Source organism: Rhinoraja longicauda, chromosome 18 (genome assembly GCF_053455715.1).
Source record: "Rhinoraja longicauda isolate Sanriku21f chromosome 18, sRhiLon1.1, whole genome shotgun sequence".
NCBI classification, from domain to species: domain Eukaryota; kingdom Metazoa; phylum Chordata; class Chondrichthyes; order Rajiformes; family Arhynchobatidae; genus Rhinoraja; species Rhinoraja longicauda.
The window spans coordinates 29,565,082-29,581,534 of NC_135970.1; the positions used below are offsets into that span (position 1 = coordinate 29,565,082).

General features: G+C 45.0%; 1 protein-coding gene across 1 annotated transcript; it reads right to left on the bottom strand.

The window, feature by feature from the left end:
* Positions 1-184: 184 nt before the first annotated feature.
* On the bottom strand, positions 185-16,351 carry LOC144602168 (uncharacterized). The gene is made up of 8 exons (XM_078414905.1): positions 16,081-16,351; positions 15,263-15,444; positions 12,133-12,285; positions 8,905-9,043; positions 5,286-5,487; positions 3,651-3,792; positions 2,404-2,562; positions 185-233 (listed from the first exon to the last, which is right to left on the bottom strand). The coding sequence occupies exons 1-8, from the start codon at positions 16,204-16,206 to the stop codon at positions 185-187; spliced, it is 1,152 nt and encodes a 383-aa protein (XP_078271031.1). The 5' UTR covers positions 16,207-16,351.
* Between the last annotated feature and the right edge of the window lie 102 nt (positions 16,352-16,453).

The window sequence follows — 16,453 nt, forward strand, 5'->3', positions numbered from 1 at the left end:
TTCCAGCTTAATGGCATACTTGCTGTGTCAGGGTGACCAAAACTGAACACAATACTCCAATTTCAACCTCATCAATTTCTTATACTCAGGATGTTGGAAGACTTAATAGGTATAAAGAATCTCTTCCCGTAACAACACATGGTTAAAGACATTAGATTGAGAAACAATTACCAGATGTGGTTCATCAATACGTACCCTGCACAATCCAAACGCACCTTGGTTCTGACTGTAATCTGAATGAAAGGAAAATTAACATTCAGGCAGTTTTTATTTTGCTCTACATTTTCCCAGTGTCACACAGGGGCAGCACAGTGGTGCGGCGGTAGTGTTGCTGCCTTAGACCCGAGTTCGATCATGACCACGTGCACTGCCTGTTCAGAGTTGGTACGTTCTCCCCGTGACCGCGGGATTTCCTCCCACACTCCCACACAAACATGTACTGGTTTGGAGGTTAATTGGCTTTGGTAAAATTGTAAATTGTCCCTAGTGTGTGGGATAGTGTCACTGTACGGGGATCGCTGGTTGGCACGGACTTGGTGGGCCGAAGGGCCTATTTCCGCATGGTATCTCTAAACTAAAACTAAAGATCCCAATTAATCTCAATGTCAGTCACAAAAATTGTAATTCAACTGAGCCCAGTAACCCAATCTCATCTCAAGATGTTTATGGTTTCGGCTCCACTCTACAGATTTAAAAAATGACTCGGAGAATTCTGCAATTGATTGTTTAGCAAATGGGTCCCATAGCTTAAATCGCAACTGAAGATCCCATGGTACAATTTGCGAAAGAGTACGGAGTCCAGTTCTGCTGGTTTCCTGGCCAACGTTTCTCCTCAGTCGATCCTGCCGAGCAACAATTACAAACAAATTGTATTCCAGAGAAGAATAGGGAAGACAGACACAAAAGCCTGGTGTAACTCAGCGGGCCAGTCAGCATCTCTGGAGAAAAGGAATAGCTGACGTTTCGGGTTGAGACCGTTCTTCCTCAGGCTGAGTGTCAGGGCTCCTGACTGTCAGTCTGAGGAGGATCTCGACCCGAAACATCACCATATCCTTTTTTCCAGAGATGCTGACTGACCCGCTGAGCTACTTCAGTTTAAACCAGCATCTGCAGTTCCTCCTTACACAAGAATAAGGAAGGGCAGCGTAGATATGGGGCTTCAGAGCAATGGCTTAATTTGTCGAACCTAAAGGGAGATCGATCACCTCAAATGTACTGTGGGTGGGAGGAGATGAGGTCAGCCATTTTTGTTTTGTGTTTAATTTAAAGATACAGGGTGGAAACAGGCCCTTCGGCCCACTGAGTCCATGGTGACCAATGTTCACCTGTTCACACTAGTTCTATTTTATCCCAGTTTTTTACAACCTACCAGGGGCAGTTTTAGAGAAACCTACTAATCTACGAACCTACACGTCTTTGGAATGTAGGAGGAAACCGGGAGCACCCGGGGGAAACCCACGGGGTCACAGGGAGAACGTGCAAACTCCATACTGACAGTACCCGTGGTCAGGATCGAACCCGGGTCTCTGGTGCTGTGAGGCAGCAACTCTACCGCTACGCCCATGTGCCACCCTTTTCCTTGGTTTATATTTCCCTAGTTTTATGGCAAAATAAATCCAATTTCACAAAGTCGATGCAAAATTTCCCTGGAGTCAGTTACGTTTCGATCAAACATTTGCTTACTTTTTTGATGAAGCCTCAAATCTTATTGAATTTTAATTTAAATTTCTCCTGATTTATTTGATTGATACGGTGTTTAGAATGGTAGAATGTATTGGTAGAATGCATTACAAGACAACTGAACCATCCTATCACCAACTAGGTAGCGGCCCTGAGCTCCCTCACTGGAGACCCTTGGACTATCTTTAATCGGACTTCACTGTAACCATGTGTAGTCTTTTTGCTGACTAAATAGCAGCAAACAAAAAAAATCATTTCACTCTACCTCAGTACACGTGACAATAAATTTAACTAAACTTTAATCGGACTTTACCTTGCAATTAACGTTATCCCCTTTATCCTGTATCTATACACTTCATTGTAATCATGTATTGTCTTTCCACTGACTGGATAACAGGCAACAAAAAGCCTTTCACTCTACAATACAATACAATACAATACATCTTTATTGTCATTGTACAGGGGTACAATGAGATTGGGAATGCGCCTCCCATACGATGCAATAAATGAATTAGCTAGTCAGTATTAATTTATACAAATTTTAACAGTTTTAAACAGAATAAAGTGCAGTCGATCTGTGCCGGTTCACTGTGCGATGTGACCATCCGGCTCAGCAGGACCGGTTCATAGCAGCCATGGCACACGTGACAATAATAAACTAAACTAATATGATGATGTTGACTTCAGTCTGACAATGGCCCCTCCACTAAGGTAGACATTTACCCCGAAGACGTTGTTGAGAGAAAGCACACCGGGACTTGTTTTGGGACATTGTGTGCACCGACTGACCAGGTAACATTCACCGACACAAATCTGCCATCCAAGCTCCACGTATCGGACTTGCGTAACCCACGTGGACCCACGATTGTAAAGGCGGTGATCCTGTGGAGAACATAGAATGGAAAAGAAGGAGTAAGGAGTGCCCCTTAGCTCTCGATATTTAAAGATTTCCATTGTTATTGCGGTTAAGGTGGAGTCTCTTAAATGGCAGGACTAATAGAATGGATTGATAATGAAAAACAATAGAAAGTGCACCACGTCCTAGGATATAGGTGGGAAGTTGTTGATCAATCTCTCCGGATGGAACGCTTTTGATAGAGCCAATGGTATTTTAGCATGGCTTTTTTTAGTTCCTAACTTTTCACTGAATATTACAAGGCTTCAATAACCAAACCCAACTATTTGCGTTAAAGAAAATGAAAACAGTGTTTCTCTAAAACCTGAATACTTTGTTGAAAAAAAGACACAAAGTGCTGGAGTAACTCAACGGGTCAGACAGCATCTCCGGAGAAAGGGAGCAGGTGACATTTCGGATCAAGACCCTTCTTCAGATGGGTCTGAAGAAGGGTCTTAACCCAAAACATCACGTTTTCCGTTTCTCCAGCCTGATCTACTGTGTTACTCCAGCATTTGGTTTCTAACTCTGGGGAACATGGATAGGTGACGTTTCGTGCCAGGACCATTCTGCATCCGGAGGAAACCTACCTGGTCACAGGGAGAATGTGCAAACTGCACACACAGACAGCACTCAAGGTCGGGATCGAACACAGGTATCTGGTGCTGTGAGGCAGCTGCTGTACCAGCTGTGCCACCCCCCTGACAAAATGCTGCCCAGTTTCATTATGAAGCTGGGCCACATAGAAAATAATGAACACAAATCCTGTGCTAACTTCACGTTCCTCAGCACTTGAGGTAAATACATTGTAAGTATTTGAGGTAAGTGGTGTTGGATTTGCATGGGCACCCTTGATGATCCATCTACAAGACTTGGTTTAGCCTGAAACGACAAAAGGACTTTGAATGAAAGGTAGTCCAGGTATCATCTATAAAATTCTTAACCAGATGAACTGAGAAATGATTCAGTTTAACTGAGGATTCCATAACTGTGAGGCCAAAACCAAGAGTGGGTGACACTGCTGGCTCAGGTAGACAATCTATATCATTCGCAGCATTACCGGTGAATGGGATACCTTTCATCTATGCTGATGGCATTTATTGTGAAGTTAATCTCATCATAATTTGAAGCATATATTCTTGCTCCATTGGGAGGTGTTGGATGAACAAGCAATGGGCGAACGATTCCAAACGCACATTCTGATATAGCGTTGTCCACTGCAAGAAAGAAAAGACAGGCTTAGCTCGGTTTCAGTTTTGTGTTTCAAGTTTGCGTTTTAAGTTTGTGTTTTAAGTTTGTGTTTTAAGTTTGTGTTTAAATTTGTGTTTTAAGTTTGTGTTTTAAGTTTGTGTTTTAAGTTTGTGTTTTAAGTTTGTGTTTTAAGTTTAGCTTCTAGTTTAGCTTCTAGTTTAGCTTCTAGTTTAGCTTCTAGTTTAGCTTCTAGTTTAGCTTCTAGTTTAGCTTCTAGTTTAGCTTCTAGTTTAGTTTAGAGTTTAGTTTAGAGTTTAGTTTAGAGTTTAGTTTCTAATTGGGAGATACAACTGGGAAACAGGCCCTTTAGCCCACTGAGTTCATGCCGACCATCGATCACCTGTTCACACTGGTCCTATGTTATCCCACTTTCTCATCCACTCCCCACACACGAGGGGCAATTTACAGAGGGACAATTAACCTACAAACACGCAAGGCACTGAGATGTGGAAGGAAACCTGAGCACCCGGAGGAAACTTGCAAACTCCACACATACAGCACCCAAGGTCCGGATTGAACCCGGGTCAGCGGTGGCGATAGGCGATTCTGGTCTCAGAGAGGGACCATGGAGCTGACCCTCTTGTCCCTGACCTTTGGTGCATGTGGAGAGGACAGACTAGGACAGAGCTGGTTTCGGGCCTAGATCCTTGCATGGATACCTCCTACACAGTAGAATCTCGCACATGTGTTTCCACCTGGAGGAACCTCCACGAAAGGAGCAGAAAGGCGGCACGGTAGCGCAGCGGTAGAGTTGCTGCTTTACAGCGAATGCAGCGCCGGAGACTCAGGTTCGATCCTGACTACGGGTGCTGCACTGTAAGGAGTTTGTACGTTCTCCCCGTGACCTGCGTGGGTTTTCTCCGAGATCTTCGGTTTCCTCCCACACTCCAAAGACGTACAGGTATGTAGATTAATTGGCTGGGTAAATGTAAAAATTGTCCCTAGTGGGTGTAGGATAGTGTTAGTGTGCGGGGATCACTGGGCGGCACGGACTTGGAGGGCCGAAAAGGCCTGTTTCCGGCTGTATATATATGATATGATATGATGATAAGAAACATGAGGGGAAAGATTTAATAGTGGCATGTTTTCACATTGAGGGTGATGGGGATATGGATCGAGCTGCCAGTGGAGGTTGTTGAGGCAGGTAATAAAAAATATTTTCTATGGATGGCTCGATTGTAATCATTTATAGTCTTTCCACTGACTGGTCAGCATGCAACAAAAGCTTTTCACTGTACCTCAGTACACATGACATTAAAGTAAACGAAAACTGAGCCAAAAAACAAATCTGGGCAGGTAAATGGAGAGGAAAAGTAAATGGAGAGAAAACGCATGCAGGTGAGACTAGTGTAGATGTGGACATGGGTCGGCATGGACAAGTTGGGCCGAAAGGCCTGTTTCGGTGCTCTATGACTCTAAATAACCTTGGTGGTGGCAGTGGTGGCGGTGGGATGCTTACCAATGATAACAAATTGCATGGGGATGGAACTCAAAGCTTTAATGCTTTGAGTGGAGGAAACCTCTTCAAAAGCAGGATAGACGGTCTGTGTCCCATCACCGTGAGTCAGGAGAATTGTATCTCTTGGATACTCTTCAATCATCAGTTCCAAGAAGTATGCTCCTTTAGTTCCAAGCCGATTGTAATGAAGGACACAGTTTTTCTGCAAAGATGAAGGAAGTACAAACACTTTAGGTTTCAGTTTAGGTTTATTATTGTCACGTGTACCGATGTACAGCGTCAAGCTTTGTTTTGCCTGCCATCCAATCAAATCAGATAATATTATACCTAAATATAATCAAGCCAAACTCATTTACAATAGGCAGAGCAAAGGGGAAGATACAGAGTGCAGAATATAGTTCTCAGCATTGTAGCGCACGAGTTCCATTGACAAGGCCAATGTCCGCAATGGGGTAGAGGTGAATCGGACAGTACCTTAGCTTATAGAAGGACATAGCGCAGCGGTAGAGTTGCTGCTTTACAGCGAATGCAGCGCCGGAGACTCGGGTTCGATCCTGACTACGGGTGCTGCACTGTAAGGAGTTTGTACGTTCTCCCCGTGACCTGCGTGGGTTTTCTCCGAGATCTTCGGTTTCCTCCCACACTCCAAAGACGTACAGGTATGTAGGTTAATTGGCTGGGTAAAATGTAAAAATTGTCCCTAGTGGGTGTAGGATAGTGTTAATGTACGGGGATCGCTGGGCGGCACGGACTTGGTGGGCCGAAAAGGCCTGTTTCCGGCTGTATATATATGATATGATATGATATGATAAGGACCGTTCAGAAGTCTGATAACAGAGGCGAAGAATCTATTTATGAGTCTGGTGGTGTGCACTGTACCAGATTCCGTACAGAAGCTTGTAACTGTGCAACTCCGGACTCAGGAACAGCTTCGTCCCCTCTGTTATCCGGCTTCTGAAGGGTCCTTCCATAAGGCTTTGAGCAGGGCCATGGGTACAGAGGCACTACTCTCAACCTGAGCCAGATTCAACTCAAAATTCATCAACACAAGGATGCAGGAATGTAAAAGTTACAACAGTGCCAAGAAGCTGCCAGATAATAAAATAACTCCAATCCAAATTACCTTCAGTTCAAGTAATTCTGCTCTCGAGACAATCACCAGGGAGGGGAGAAAAAAAATCAATGATACACAAAACAAATGTGGCCTTTTAAAAGATCAGTTTAAACTGGAGCTTCGGAATGCTGTGCCCACTGGGCGTCACAGTGGCGCAGCTGGTAGAGCTACTGCCTTACAGCGCCAGACACCCGGGTTCAACCCTGACCTCGGGTGCTGTATGTGTGTGGAGTTTGTATGTTCTCCCTGTGACCAGGTGGGTTTTCTCCAGGTGTTCTGGTTTCTTCCCATGTCCCAAAGACATATGGGTTTGTAGGTTAATTGGCCCTCTGTAAATTGCTGCTGGCGTGTAGGGAGTGCATGGGGAAAGTGGGCTAACGTAAAACTAGTGTGAACGGGTGATCGATGATCAACATGGACTCGGTGGGCTGAAGGGCCTGTTTCCACGCTGTTATAGAGTAAAAATTGTGAAGGCTAATAACTAGTAAGTAGGGATGTGGATAGTGCTAATGTGGTGAGAGGGAACAACAAAGCCTAAAAGTAGAGACATGGAAAACAGCAGTGATGGCACCCAAGTTTCAGGAACGTCATTGATTATATTATAGCGTGCACCCATCGTTGTAACAGAAAATTGGACCTACTGTCAACTAAGTTAGATTAGTGGATAATCATCTCATTCTGTTTGTCACCTATTCATTATTTCTGAGTTCCATTCTGTGCAAGACCTCGTTTTACTGTTTGTCAAGTTTCTGTGCACGAATTTGTTTTATTGTTAATCTGGTTTCTGTCATTCAGACCTTGTTTTACTGTTTATCAAGTTTGTGTGCAAGACCTTGTTTTATTGTTAGTTAAGTTTCTGTAAATAAGACCTAATTTTACTGTCAAGTTTCTGAGTAATCTTGCCGTCTGAGATGATAAAAATTGTACCAAAGTCACATTTGGGAGATCAGCTTAGACTGGTGCGCACCAGTGTGCACTTGTTTTAATAAATTGGCCGTTACTTACAGCACCCAGAGAAGCACATTGGCCTTCATCAGCCAGAGTATTTATAGAAGTTGGAAGGTCATGTGGCAGTTGTATAAGACAATGGTATGAGACATTTAGAGTATTGTGTTCAGTTCTGGGCATTGTGTTATAGGAAAGATGTTGTTAAACTGCAAAGGGTACAGAGAAGATTGATGAGGATGTTGCCAGGACTAGAGGGTCTGAGCTACAGGCAGCGTTTGAGTAGCCTGGGACTCTCTTCCTTGGCAGGAGGATGAGGGGTTATCTTATAGAGGTGTACAAGAGCATGAGAATAGATCAGGTAGATGCACAGAGGTTCTTGTCCAGATTAGGTGAATTGAGGGCCAGAGGACATGAATGAATGAATGAATGAATGAATGAATGAATGAATGAATGAATAATTGGCCAAGTATGCATATACAAGGAATGTGCCTTGGTGCTCCGCTCACAAATGACAACACAAACATACAGTTAACAATTAAGAATAAAGCATAACCACATCAAAACAATAAGGATACAACATTACAGTCTAAACAAGTGGGTGAAAATAAACCAGACTACAGACTTTGGTTATTGAGTAGAACTATCCCTCGTGGAAAAAAGCTGTTTTTATGTCTGGCTGTGGCTGCTTTGACAGTCCGGAGTCGCCTTCCAGAGGGAAGTGCTTCGAAGAGTTTGTGGCCAGGCTGAGAGGGGTCAGAGATGATCTTGCCCACTCGCTTCCTGGCCCTTGTAGTGTACAGTTCGCCAATGGGGGGAAGGTTGCAGCCAACAACCTTCTCAGCTGTGCGAACGATCCGTTGCAGCCTCCGGATGTCGTGCTTGGTGGCTGAGCCAAACCAGACAATGATGGAGAAGGTGAGGACGGACTCAATGATAGCAGTATAGAATTGCCTGTGGCAGATTGTGTTTCTTCAGTTGCCGCAGGAAGTACATCCTCTGTTGGGCCTTTTTGACTGTGGAGTCGATGGTGGCCCCCCATTTAAGGTCCCTGGAGATGATGGTTCCAAGGAACTTAAATGACTCCACAGATGTGACTGTGGTGTTGTTGATGGTGAGTGCGGGGAGGGGAGGGGGATCTCTTCGAAAGTCTACAATTAGTTCCACTGTCTTGAGAGCATTGAGCTCCAGATTATTGTGATGGCACCAGGACGCCAGGTTTAAGATGAAGGGAAAAAGATTTAATAGGAATCTGAGGGGTAAATTTTTCACACAAAGGGTGGTGGATGTATGGAACAAGCTGCCGGAGGAGGTAGTTGAGGCAGGGACTATCCCAACATTTAAGAAGCAGTTAGACAGTTACATGGATAGGACAGGATTGGAAGGATATGGACCAAATGCTGGCAGGTGGATTAGTGTAGCTGGGACATGTTGGCCGGTGTGGGCAAGTTGGGCCTGTTTCCACACTGTGTGACTCTATGACTTTGGACACCAACTCCACGTGGTCTTTCCATTTTGCTCCTAGACACGCTGTATCTGTGAAACTGTAGCTCAGTCTACCTGATCCAAGTTGAGGAAATGATGCTGGGCACAGTGGGCACACTCCCGCCTTTCCCGCAGTCCATAGCGACATCTGAGAACATCTCCATTCCTCTCGTACACAGTCAGGTTATAAGTAGCCATGCAATTCTGAGGCACCCTGTGGCAAGAGAAAAAATTAAATGAAAGATTGACTCTGAATCCAAACAACAGTGTGCTGGATGCGCACGCAGTCTGATTGTTGTTCTTGGTCACTAAGCCCTTCTTTGATTGATTGATTGAAAGATACAAATGGAAATAGGCCCTTCGGCCCACTGAGTCGATGCAGCCACCGATCACCTGATCACACTGATTCTTACTATGGTTTAGAGACACAGCATAAAAACAGGCCCTTCGAGTCCACGCTGACCTTCAATCACCTGTTCACACTAGTTCTATGTTATCTCACTTTCTCATCCACTCCCTACACATTTGGGGGGAATTTACAGCGGCCAATTCACCTACAAACCTTCTTTTTAGTTTAATTTAGAGATACAGGCCCTTCGGCTCGCTGAGTCCGCATCAACCGATGATTACCATACACTAGCCCTATCCTACACATTAGGGGCAGTTTACGGTTTTACCGAAGCCAATTAACCTACAAACCCGCACGTCTTTGGAGTGTGGTAGGAAACCGGAGCACCCAGAGAAAACCCACGCGGTCATGGCGAGATTGTACAAACTCCGTACAGACAGCACCCGAGGTCAGGATTGAACCTGGGTCCCTGGTGCTGTAAGGCAGCAACTCTACCACTGTGCCACCATGCCACCTCTTTTTTCTCCAAAGGAAGGAGTTTGATTGCCTGATCACACAATATTTGTCCTTCATCATAGATCATAGAACGGTGCAGAACAGGAATGGGCCTTTCGACCCACAATGTTTTGTGCCAAACACGTCCAAGTTAAAACGTTTCTTGTTGAGCAAATGGCGAGCCTCCCTTTATAAGGCAGTGCTTCATACAATCACTGAATCATACTCCCTGTGCGTCCTTCAAACTTCCAATAAACAGCTCAAAGGGATGTAACAATATCAGCAGGCTGTCCATACTTGGGCATTTGTCACGATCAAGTGAAGCTTCTTTTCCACATCCACAACACAAGATTAACTTAAACAGTTGCAACAAACTCCACTGATTTAATTAAACATGAACCTAACGGTCAGACATTTGGTCTAGTTCTCTGGCCTAATAATGCTGCACCCAAAATGATTCACTGCTCGCCCGAGTCATTTTTTTAAAAAGTGTTGATTTACGTCATTTAAAATAGGCTGGATGGAAACTATTAAACGACAGTGATGGAAGAAAACTTTCCATTGCTTTACTTTGAAGTATTGCCTGCACTTAATTTTAATTTTAGTTTAAGAGAAACAGCCATTTCGACCCACCGAGTCCACGCCGACCATCGGTCACCCGTTCACACTAGTTCTACGTGATCCCACTTTCTCATCCCACCCCCCCTACACACCAGGGGGCAATTTACAGAGGGCCAATCAACCTACAAACCCGCACGCCTTTGGGATGTGGGAGGGAAACCAGAGGAAACCCTCACGGTCACAGGGAGAACGTGCAAAACCCACACGGAGACAGCACCCGAGGTCAAGATCAAACGAACACTGTGGAGGCAGCAGCTCCACGAGCTGTGCCACTGTGCTGCCTAGAAGTTAGCCCTTGGTAATGTTGAAGGTAAAAGTTATTGAAATAACAAAAAAAAACATCGTGCCAGGCTGACACCTGGCATCTTGCCCGAGTGATAAAGTTACCCGTCTGGTTCGTATTAAATCTCACCCGTATCATCGTAAGCATATCATGTAATAGAAGCAGAATTAGGCATTCAGCCCATCAAGTCTACTCTGCCATTCAATCATGGATGATCTATCTCCCCCTCTTATTTATCTTTTTGTTTTCGTATCCAGCTACTCAGGGTAAAAAAACTCTGTGCATTCACCCTATTTAGGGCGGCACGGTGGCGCAGTGGTAGAGTTGCTGCCTTACAGTGCCAGAAGCCCGGGTTCGATCCTGACTATGGGTGCTGTCTGTGTGGAGTTTGTACCTTCTTCCTGTGACCGTGTGGGTTTCCTCCGTGTGCTCCAAAGACGTACAGGTTTTAGGTTAATTGGCTTCTGTAAATTGTAAATTGTCACTAGTGTGTAGGAAAGTGTTAGTGTACGGACACGGTGAGCCGAAGGTCCGATGTCCATGTTGTAACTCTAAAGCTCTACCCCTTCATGTTTCTTGTTAGAATAGACAATAGACAATAGGTGCAGGAGTAGGCCATTCGGCCCTTCGAGCCAGCACCGCCATTCAATGTGATCATGGCTGATCATTCTCAATCAGTACCCCGTTCCTGCCTTCTCCCCATACCCCCTGACTCCGCTATCCTTAAGAGCTCTATCCAGCTCTCTCTTGAATGCATTCAGAGAATTGGCCTCCACTGCCTTCTGAGGCAGAGAATTCCACAGATTCACAACTCTCTGACTGAAAACGTTTTTCCTCATCTCCGTTCTAAATGGCCTACCCCTTATTCTTAACCTGTGGCCCCTTGTTCTGGACTCCCCCAACATTGGGAACATGTTTCCTGCCTCTAACATGTCCAACCCCTTAATAATCTTATACGTTTCGATAAGAACCCCTCTAATCCTTCTAAATTCCAGTGTATACAAGCCTAGTCGCTCCAGTCTTTCAACATATGACAGTCATTCCGGGAATTAACCTAGTAAACCTATGCTGCACGCCCTCAATAGCAAGAATATCCTTCCTCAAATTTAGAGACCAAAACTGCACACAGTACTCCAGGTGCGGTCTCACTAGGGCCCTGTACAACTGCAGAAGGACCTCTTTGCTCCTATACGCAACTTAGTTACGTTTATTAGTAAAGTGTTCCATTCACCCCATCCCTCCCTCCACCCAAACCTCTCTCAATTACAACTAACCCCGGTGGACTGGATAGGGAGTCAAAAAGCTGGAGTAACTCAACGGGTCAGGCAGCATCTCTGGTGAAATAGAAATCGGTGATGTTTTGGGTTGAGACCCTTCTTCAGAAGGGTTTTGAGTCTGAAGAAGGGTCTTGACCCGAAACGTCATCCATTCCTTTTCTACAGATATGCTGCCTGACCCGTCGAGTTACACCTGCAGTTTGTGTCTCCCTTTGGTGTAAACCAGCATCTGCCGTAACTTCCTACACATAAACCCAGTGTGCGTTTGTTTGCTTTACCTTAAGACGGGTAACAGAGGAGGTTGTGGAGGGGTGTTGGTAGATGCATCGTCCGAGCGCCTTCCCAAATCCGCAAACAGTGAAAACGTAAAGCGAAACCTCTCCGCTTCCCTCGACGATTCCATAAAGAGTGACCAATAATCTCCGCATGACCTGTAACAAAATAAGAACCCTCACTTACTGCCTGAAGGCGGCAGTGTAGCAGGAGTGACCCCCATAGGTTGCTCAACAGAGGGACAATGTCTGACTCTGGCATCCTCTTGCAACATCCATCCTAACTCTCCTATCTGTCCAAACCACCTGCGTTCTTTTATTGTCTGCGAATATCTTTATTAGTTTAATTTGGCTTAGTTTAGATTATTATTGTCACATGCACCGAGGTACAGTGAAAAGCCTTTCATTGCTTGCTATCCAGCCAGTGGAAAGACTATAAATGATTGCAATCGAATCGTCCACAGTGTACAGATACAGGATAAAGGGATTAACGTTTAGTGTAAGATAAAGTCCAGGAAAGTCCGATTAAAGAGAGTCCAAAGGTCTCCAATGAGGTAGATGGTAGGTCAGGACCGCTCTCTAGTTGGTGATAGGATGGTTCAGTTGCCTGATCACAGCTGGGAAGAAACTATCCCTGAATCTGGAGATATGCATGAATCTGGAGGTGTGCAAAAGATGCTAAAAATGAAGTGAATAATGTTTAAAATGCCAAATTTAAAGGGTATTTCCTGCAGTGCTGAACAGTCAATTTGTTTGTTTTCTCTTTCCCCACAGTGGCGTAGGGGATGTAAGCAAGGAGGAATGCAAGCTCATTTTAAAATAAATTGTTTAAATTCTGTTTAATGTATTAATCATAGGGTCATACAGTGCAGAATCGGGGCCCAACTCCTCCATGCTGATCAAGATGCCCCATCAAAGCTAATCCCATTTGCCCGCTGTTTCCCCATATTCCTCTAAACCTTTACTATCCATGTGCCTGACCAAATGTCTTTTAATTTCTACTCGACCAATTGGATCCGTTGGGCCCATTCCTCGTTTTTCTCCCATCGTGTCATGGGAAAATGTGTTTGTTCTTTCAAATAATTGGCAATTTTTTCTTTAAAATAAAATAAATCTTATCTGGAATGTTTTTGCTGTTTATGGTTAAAATCGTCTCTTGGAGAAGCTTGAGGCTGTTGCCCTAAGTCAGCAGCAGTGTCGGCACGACTGCGATGGCAGTTGCTTTGAGCGGGAAGAAACCGCTCCCCCCCACGTGGAGCTGCCTGACCCGCTGAGTTACTCCAGGACTTTGTGTCTTTCTTAGGTGATGTTATACTTGATTATTGGTCTACGGAACCAAAGATATGAATTGCACCAGCAATATGACAAGACGTTGTACCTTAAAATATTAATGGTCTGAAACCGTAAATGATTAATATTCAAATTATCAGAACATTTAAAAGATATGGTTCACATTTACGAACTATTTAATGGCTCCAATGAGCAATCTAAGCACTAACATTTTCTTCAATGTTAAACCAAATGACCTTCTAACGATGGCACTTTGAGATCTCACTCCACCCACGGATGTAAATGTCGACCTTACTGAATGTTCATGGTCACCTGTGAATGTGTTGCTCCATTCTCATCACGGACGTTTTCTTTCCCCTAACAGGGACAGGGCGGCAGAGTGGAACAGCAGGAGAGCCTTTGCCTCACAGCACCAGAGACCCCGGTTTGATCTTGACTTCGGGTGCTGTCTGTGTGGAGTTTGCAAGTTTCCCCCCCCCCCCCCCCCCACCCCGGGACAAATTGCACTGGGTAAATTGCTTGTAATGTGTAGGATATAACTATTGTGCAGGATAGAACTATGGTATAGGATAGAACTAATGTGAAGGATAGAACTAGTGTGTAGTTCTACACTAGTGCTGGTGTGTAGGATGGAACTGGTGCGTTGGGAGTAGATGGGAAAGTGAGATCATAAAAACTAGTATGAACTAGTATGAACTATGTGGATAGGGTGGTGAAGAAGGCGTTTGGTATGCTTGCCTTTATAAATCAGAGCATCGAATATAGAAGTTGGGATGTAATGTTAAAATTGTACAGGGCATTGGTGAGGCCGAATCTGGAGTATGGTGTGCAGTTCTGGTCGCCAAATTATAGGAAGGATGTCGACAAAATGGAGAGGGTACAGAGGAGATTTACTAGAATGTTGCCTGGGTTTCAGCACTTAAGCTACAGAGAGAGGTTGAACAGGTTGGGTCTTTATTCGTTGGAGCGTAGAAGGTTGAGGGGGGACTTGATAGAGGTTTTTAAAATTTTAAGAGGGACGGACAAAGTTGGCGTGGGTAGGCTTTTCCCTTTGAGAGTGGGGAAGATTCCAACAAGGGGACATAACTTCAGAATTAAGGGACAAAAGTTCAGGGGTAACATGAGGGGTAACTTCTTTACTCAGAGGGTGGTGGCTGTATGGAATGAGCTTCCGGTGGAAGTGGTGGAGGCAGGCTCGATTTTATTATTTAAGAGTAAATTGGATAGGCATATGGATGGGAGGGGATTGGAGGGTTATGGTCTGAGAGCAGGTAGATGAGACTAGGTCAGAGAAAGTGGTCGGCGTGGACTGGTAGGGCCGAACGGGCCTGTTTCCGTGCTGTAATTGTTATATGGTTATATGGTTATATGGTGATCGATGGTCGGTGTAGTCACAGTGTTTCTCGCTGTATGTTTAAATTAAACTAAACTAAACACCATCTACAGGGCCAAGCTTAGAAATTCAGGCACTTCAGACCGTATTTGGAAGTGCCTTCAACCTGCTAAACATGCCTGATGTCCTGGCCACATCCTCGTAAATCTTCTCTGCACCCTTCCCTGCTTGACAACATTTTTCCTATAACATGGTGCCCAAAACTGAACACAATACTCTAAATAATACCTCACCCACGTCTTACACAACTGCAACATGACCTCCCAACTTCTACACTCCATACTGATGAAGGCCAATGTGCCAAAAGCCATTTTGACCACCCTATCTATCTGTCACGCTACTTTCAAGGAACCATGTGCCTGCATTCCTAGTTCCCTCTGCTCTACCACACTCCCCAGAGCCGTGCAATCCTGTACCATGGCATGAATTACAACGAACAATAAACCCGCCTACCTTACATGAAGAGGGTTCGAGTGGAGATGAATTACCTTCACTCCGTCTAGCAGGCACCAGTCTGCAATGTGCCCACTGGCCTTCACTGTTCGGGATCTGCAGGTAGAGCAGTTTAACGCCACGCAAATCTCATCGGGACTTCGCGGGCACGGCAGATTGATTCCTCTGTAATACACATGGACCTGACACATACAATTTAACAGTTAATAAGTAGAAACAAAAAAAAACGCAGACGCCAGTTAATACACGAAAGGACACAAAGTGCAGGAGTAACTCAGCAGGTCAAGCAGCATCATGGATAGGTAAGGTTTCAGGTCGAGATGTATTTTAGGGGGGGGGGGGGTGAGGCAGAAGAAAGCTTTTTTTTTTTTAACAGGCAGATGGTTGGAACAAAGGCCAGTGACAAGAACAGAAGGTGTGAGACAGGTTTGAAGAGTCATGGATTGTGAGGCCAGGGGGAGGAAAGTAGCCGGGTGGAGGAGTTGGAGGGCAGAAACAGATGGGAGTCCAGGTGCGGCATCGGGGAAAAGACTCTTCAAACCCGTCTCCCACCTATTGCTCTTATCTCTGGCCTTTGTTCCGCCTATCCCCTTTCGCCTGGGTCGACCTATCACCTGCCACTCTTTGTCCTGCCTCTCCCCTTTTCCAGCTTTCTTCTCTCCCCCCCCTTCAATCAGTCTGAAGAAGGGTCCCCACCCGAAACGCCACCCATCCATGTTCACCAGAGGTGCCGCTTAACAGCCAATAAAACCCAGTGGGCTAGATATCATACGAGACAAACTACACATAGCACAGCTGTATTAGAAAAAGACCTGTACCTGAAAGTTGTCATCAACCGAGGAAGTTTCCAAGCCAAAGGAGGCACCAAAGTAGGAGAATTGTGCAGGACAGCGGCCATGAAGAAGGGAAGTACTTATTGCCAGCATCCATACGTGAAAATTCATTGCTGCTTACAAGTTGCCAGTGAAATCAAAGTGACGGAAAAGCAGAGTATTCAACATGTTGCAAGTCTCCTCAATGTACTCCAGTTAAGCACAGGAGAGAGGCAGAAACATAACAGACCACGGTCGTCCATGAAATTTAGCCAGAAGAGGATGGTGTGGGGGGGGGGGGGGGGGGGGGGGGGGGGGGGGGGGGGGAAAGAATGTTTAAGACATTTGAAAGCAACAATTGGTTTGTTGCTACAATCGC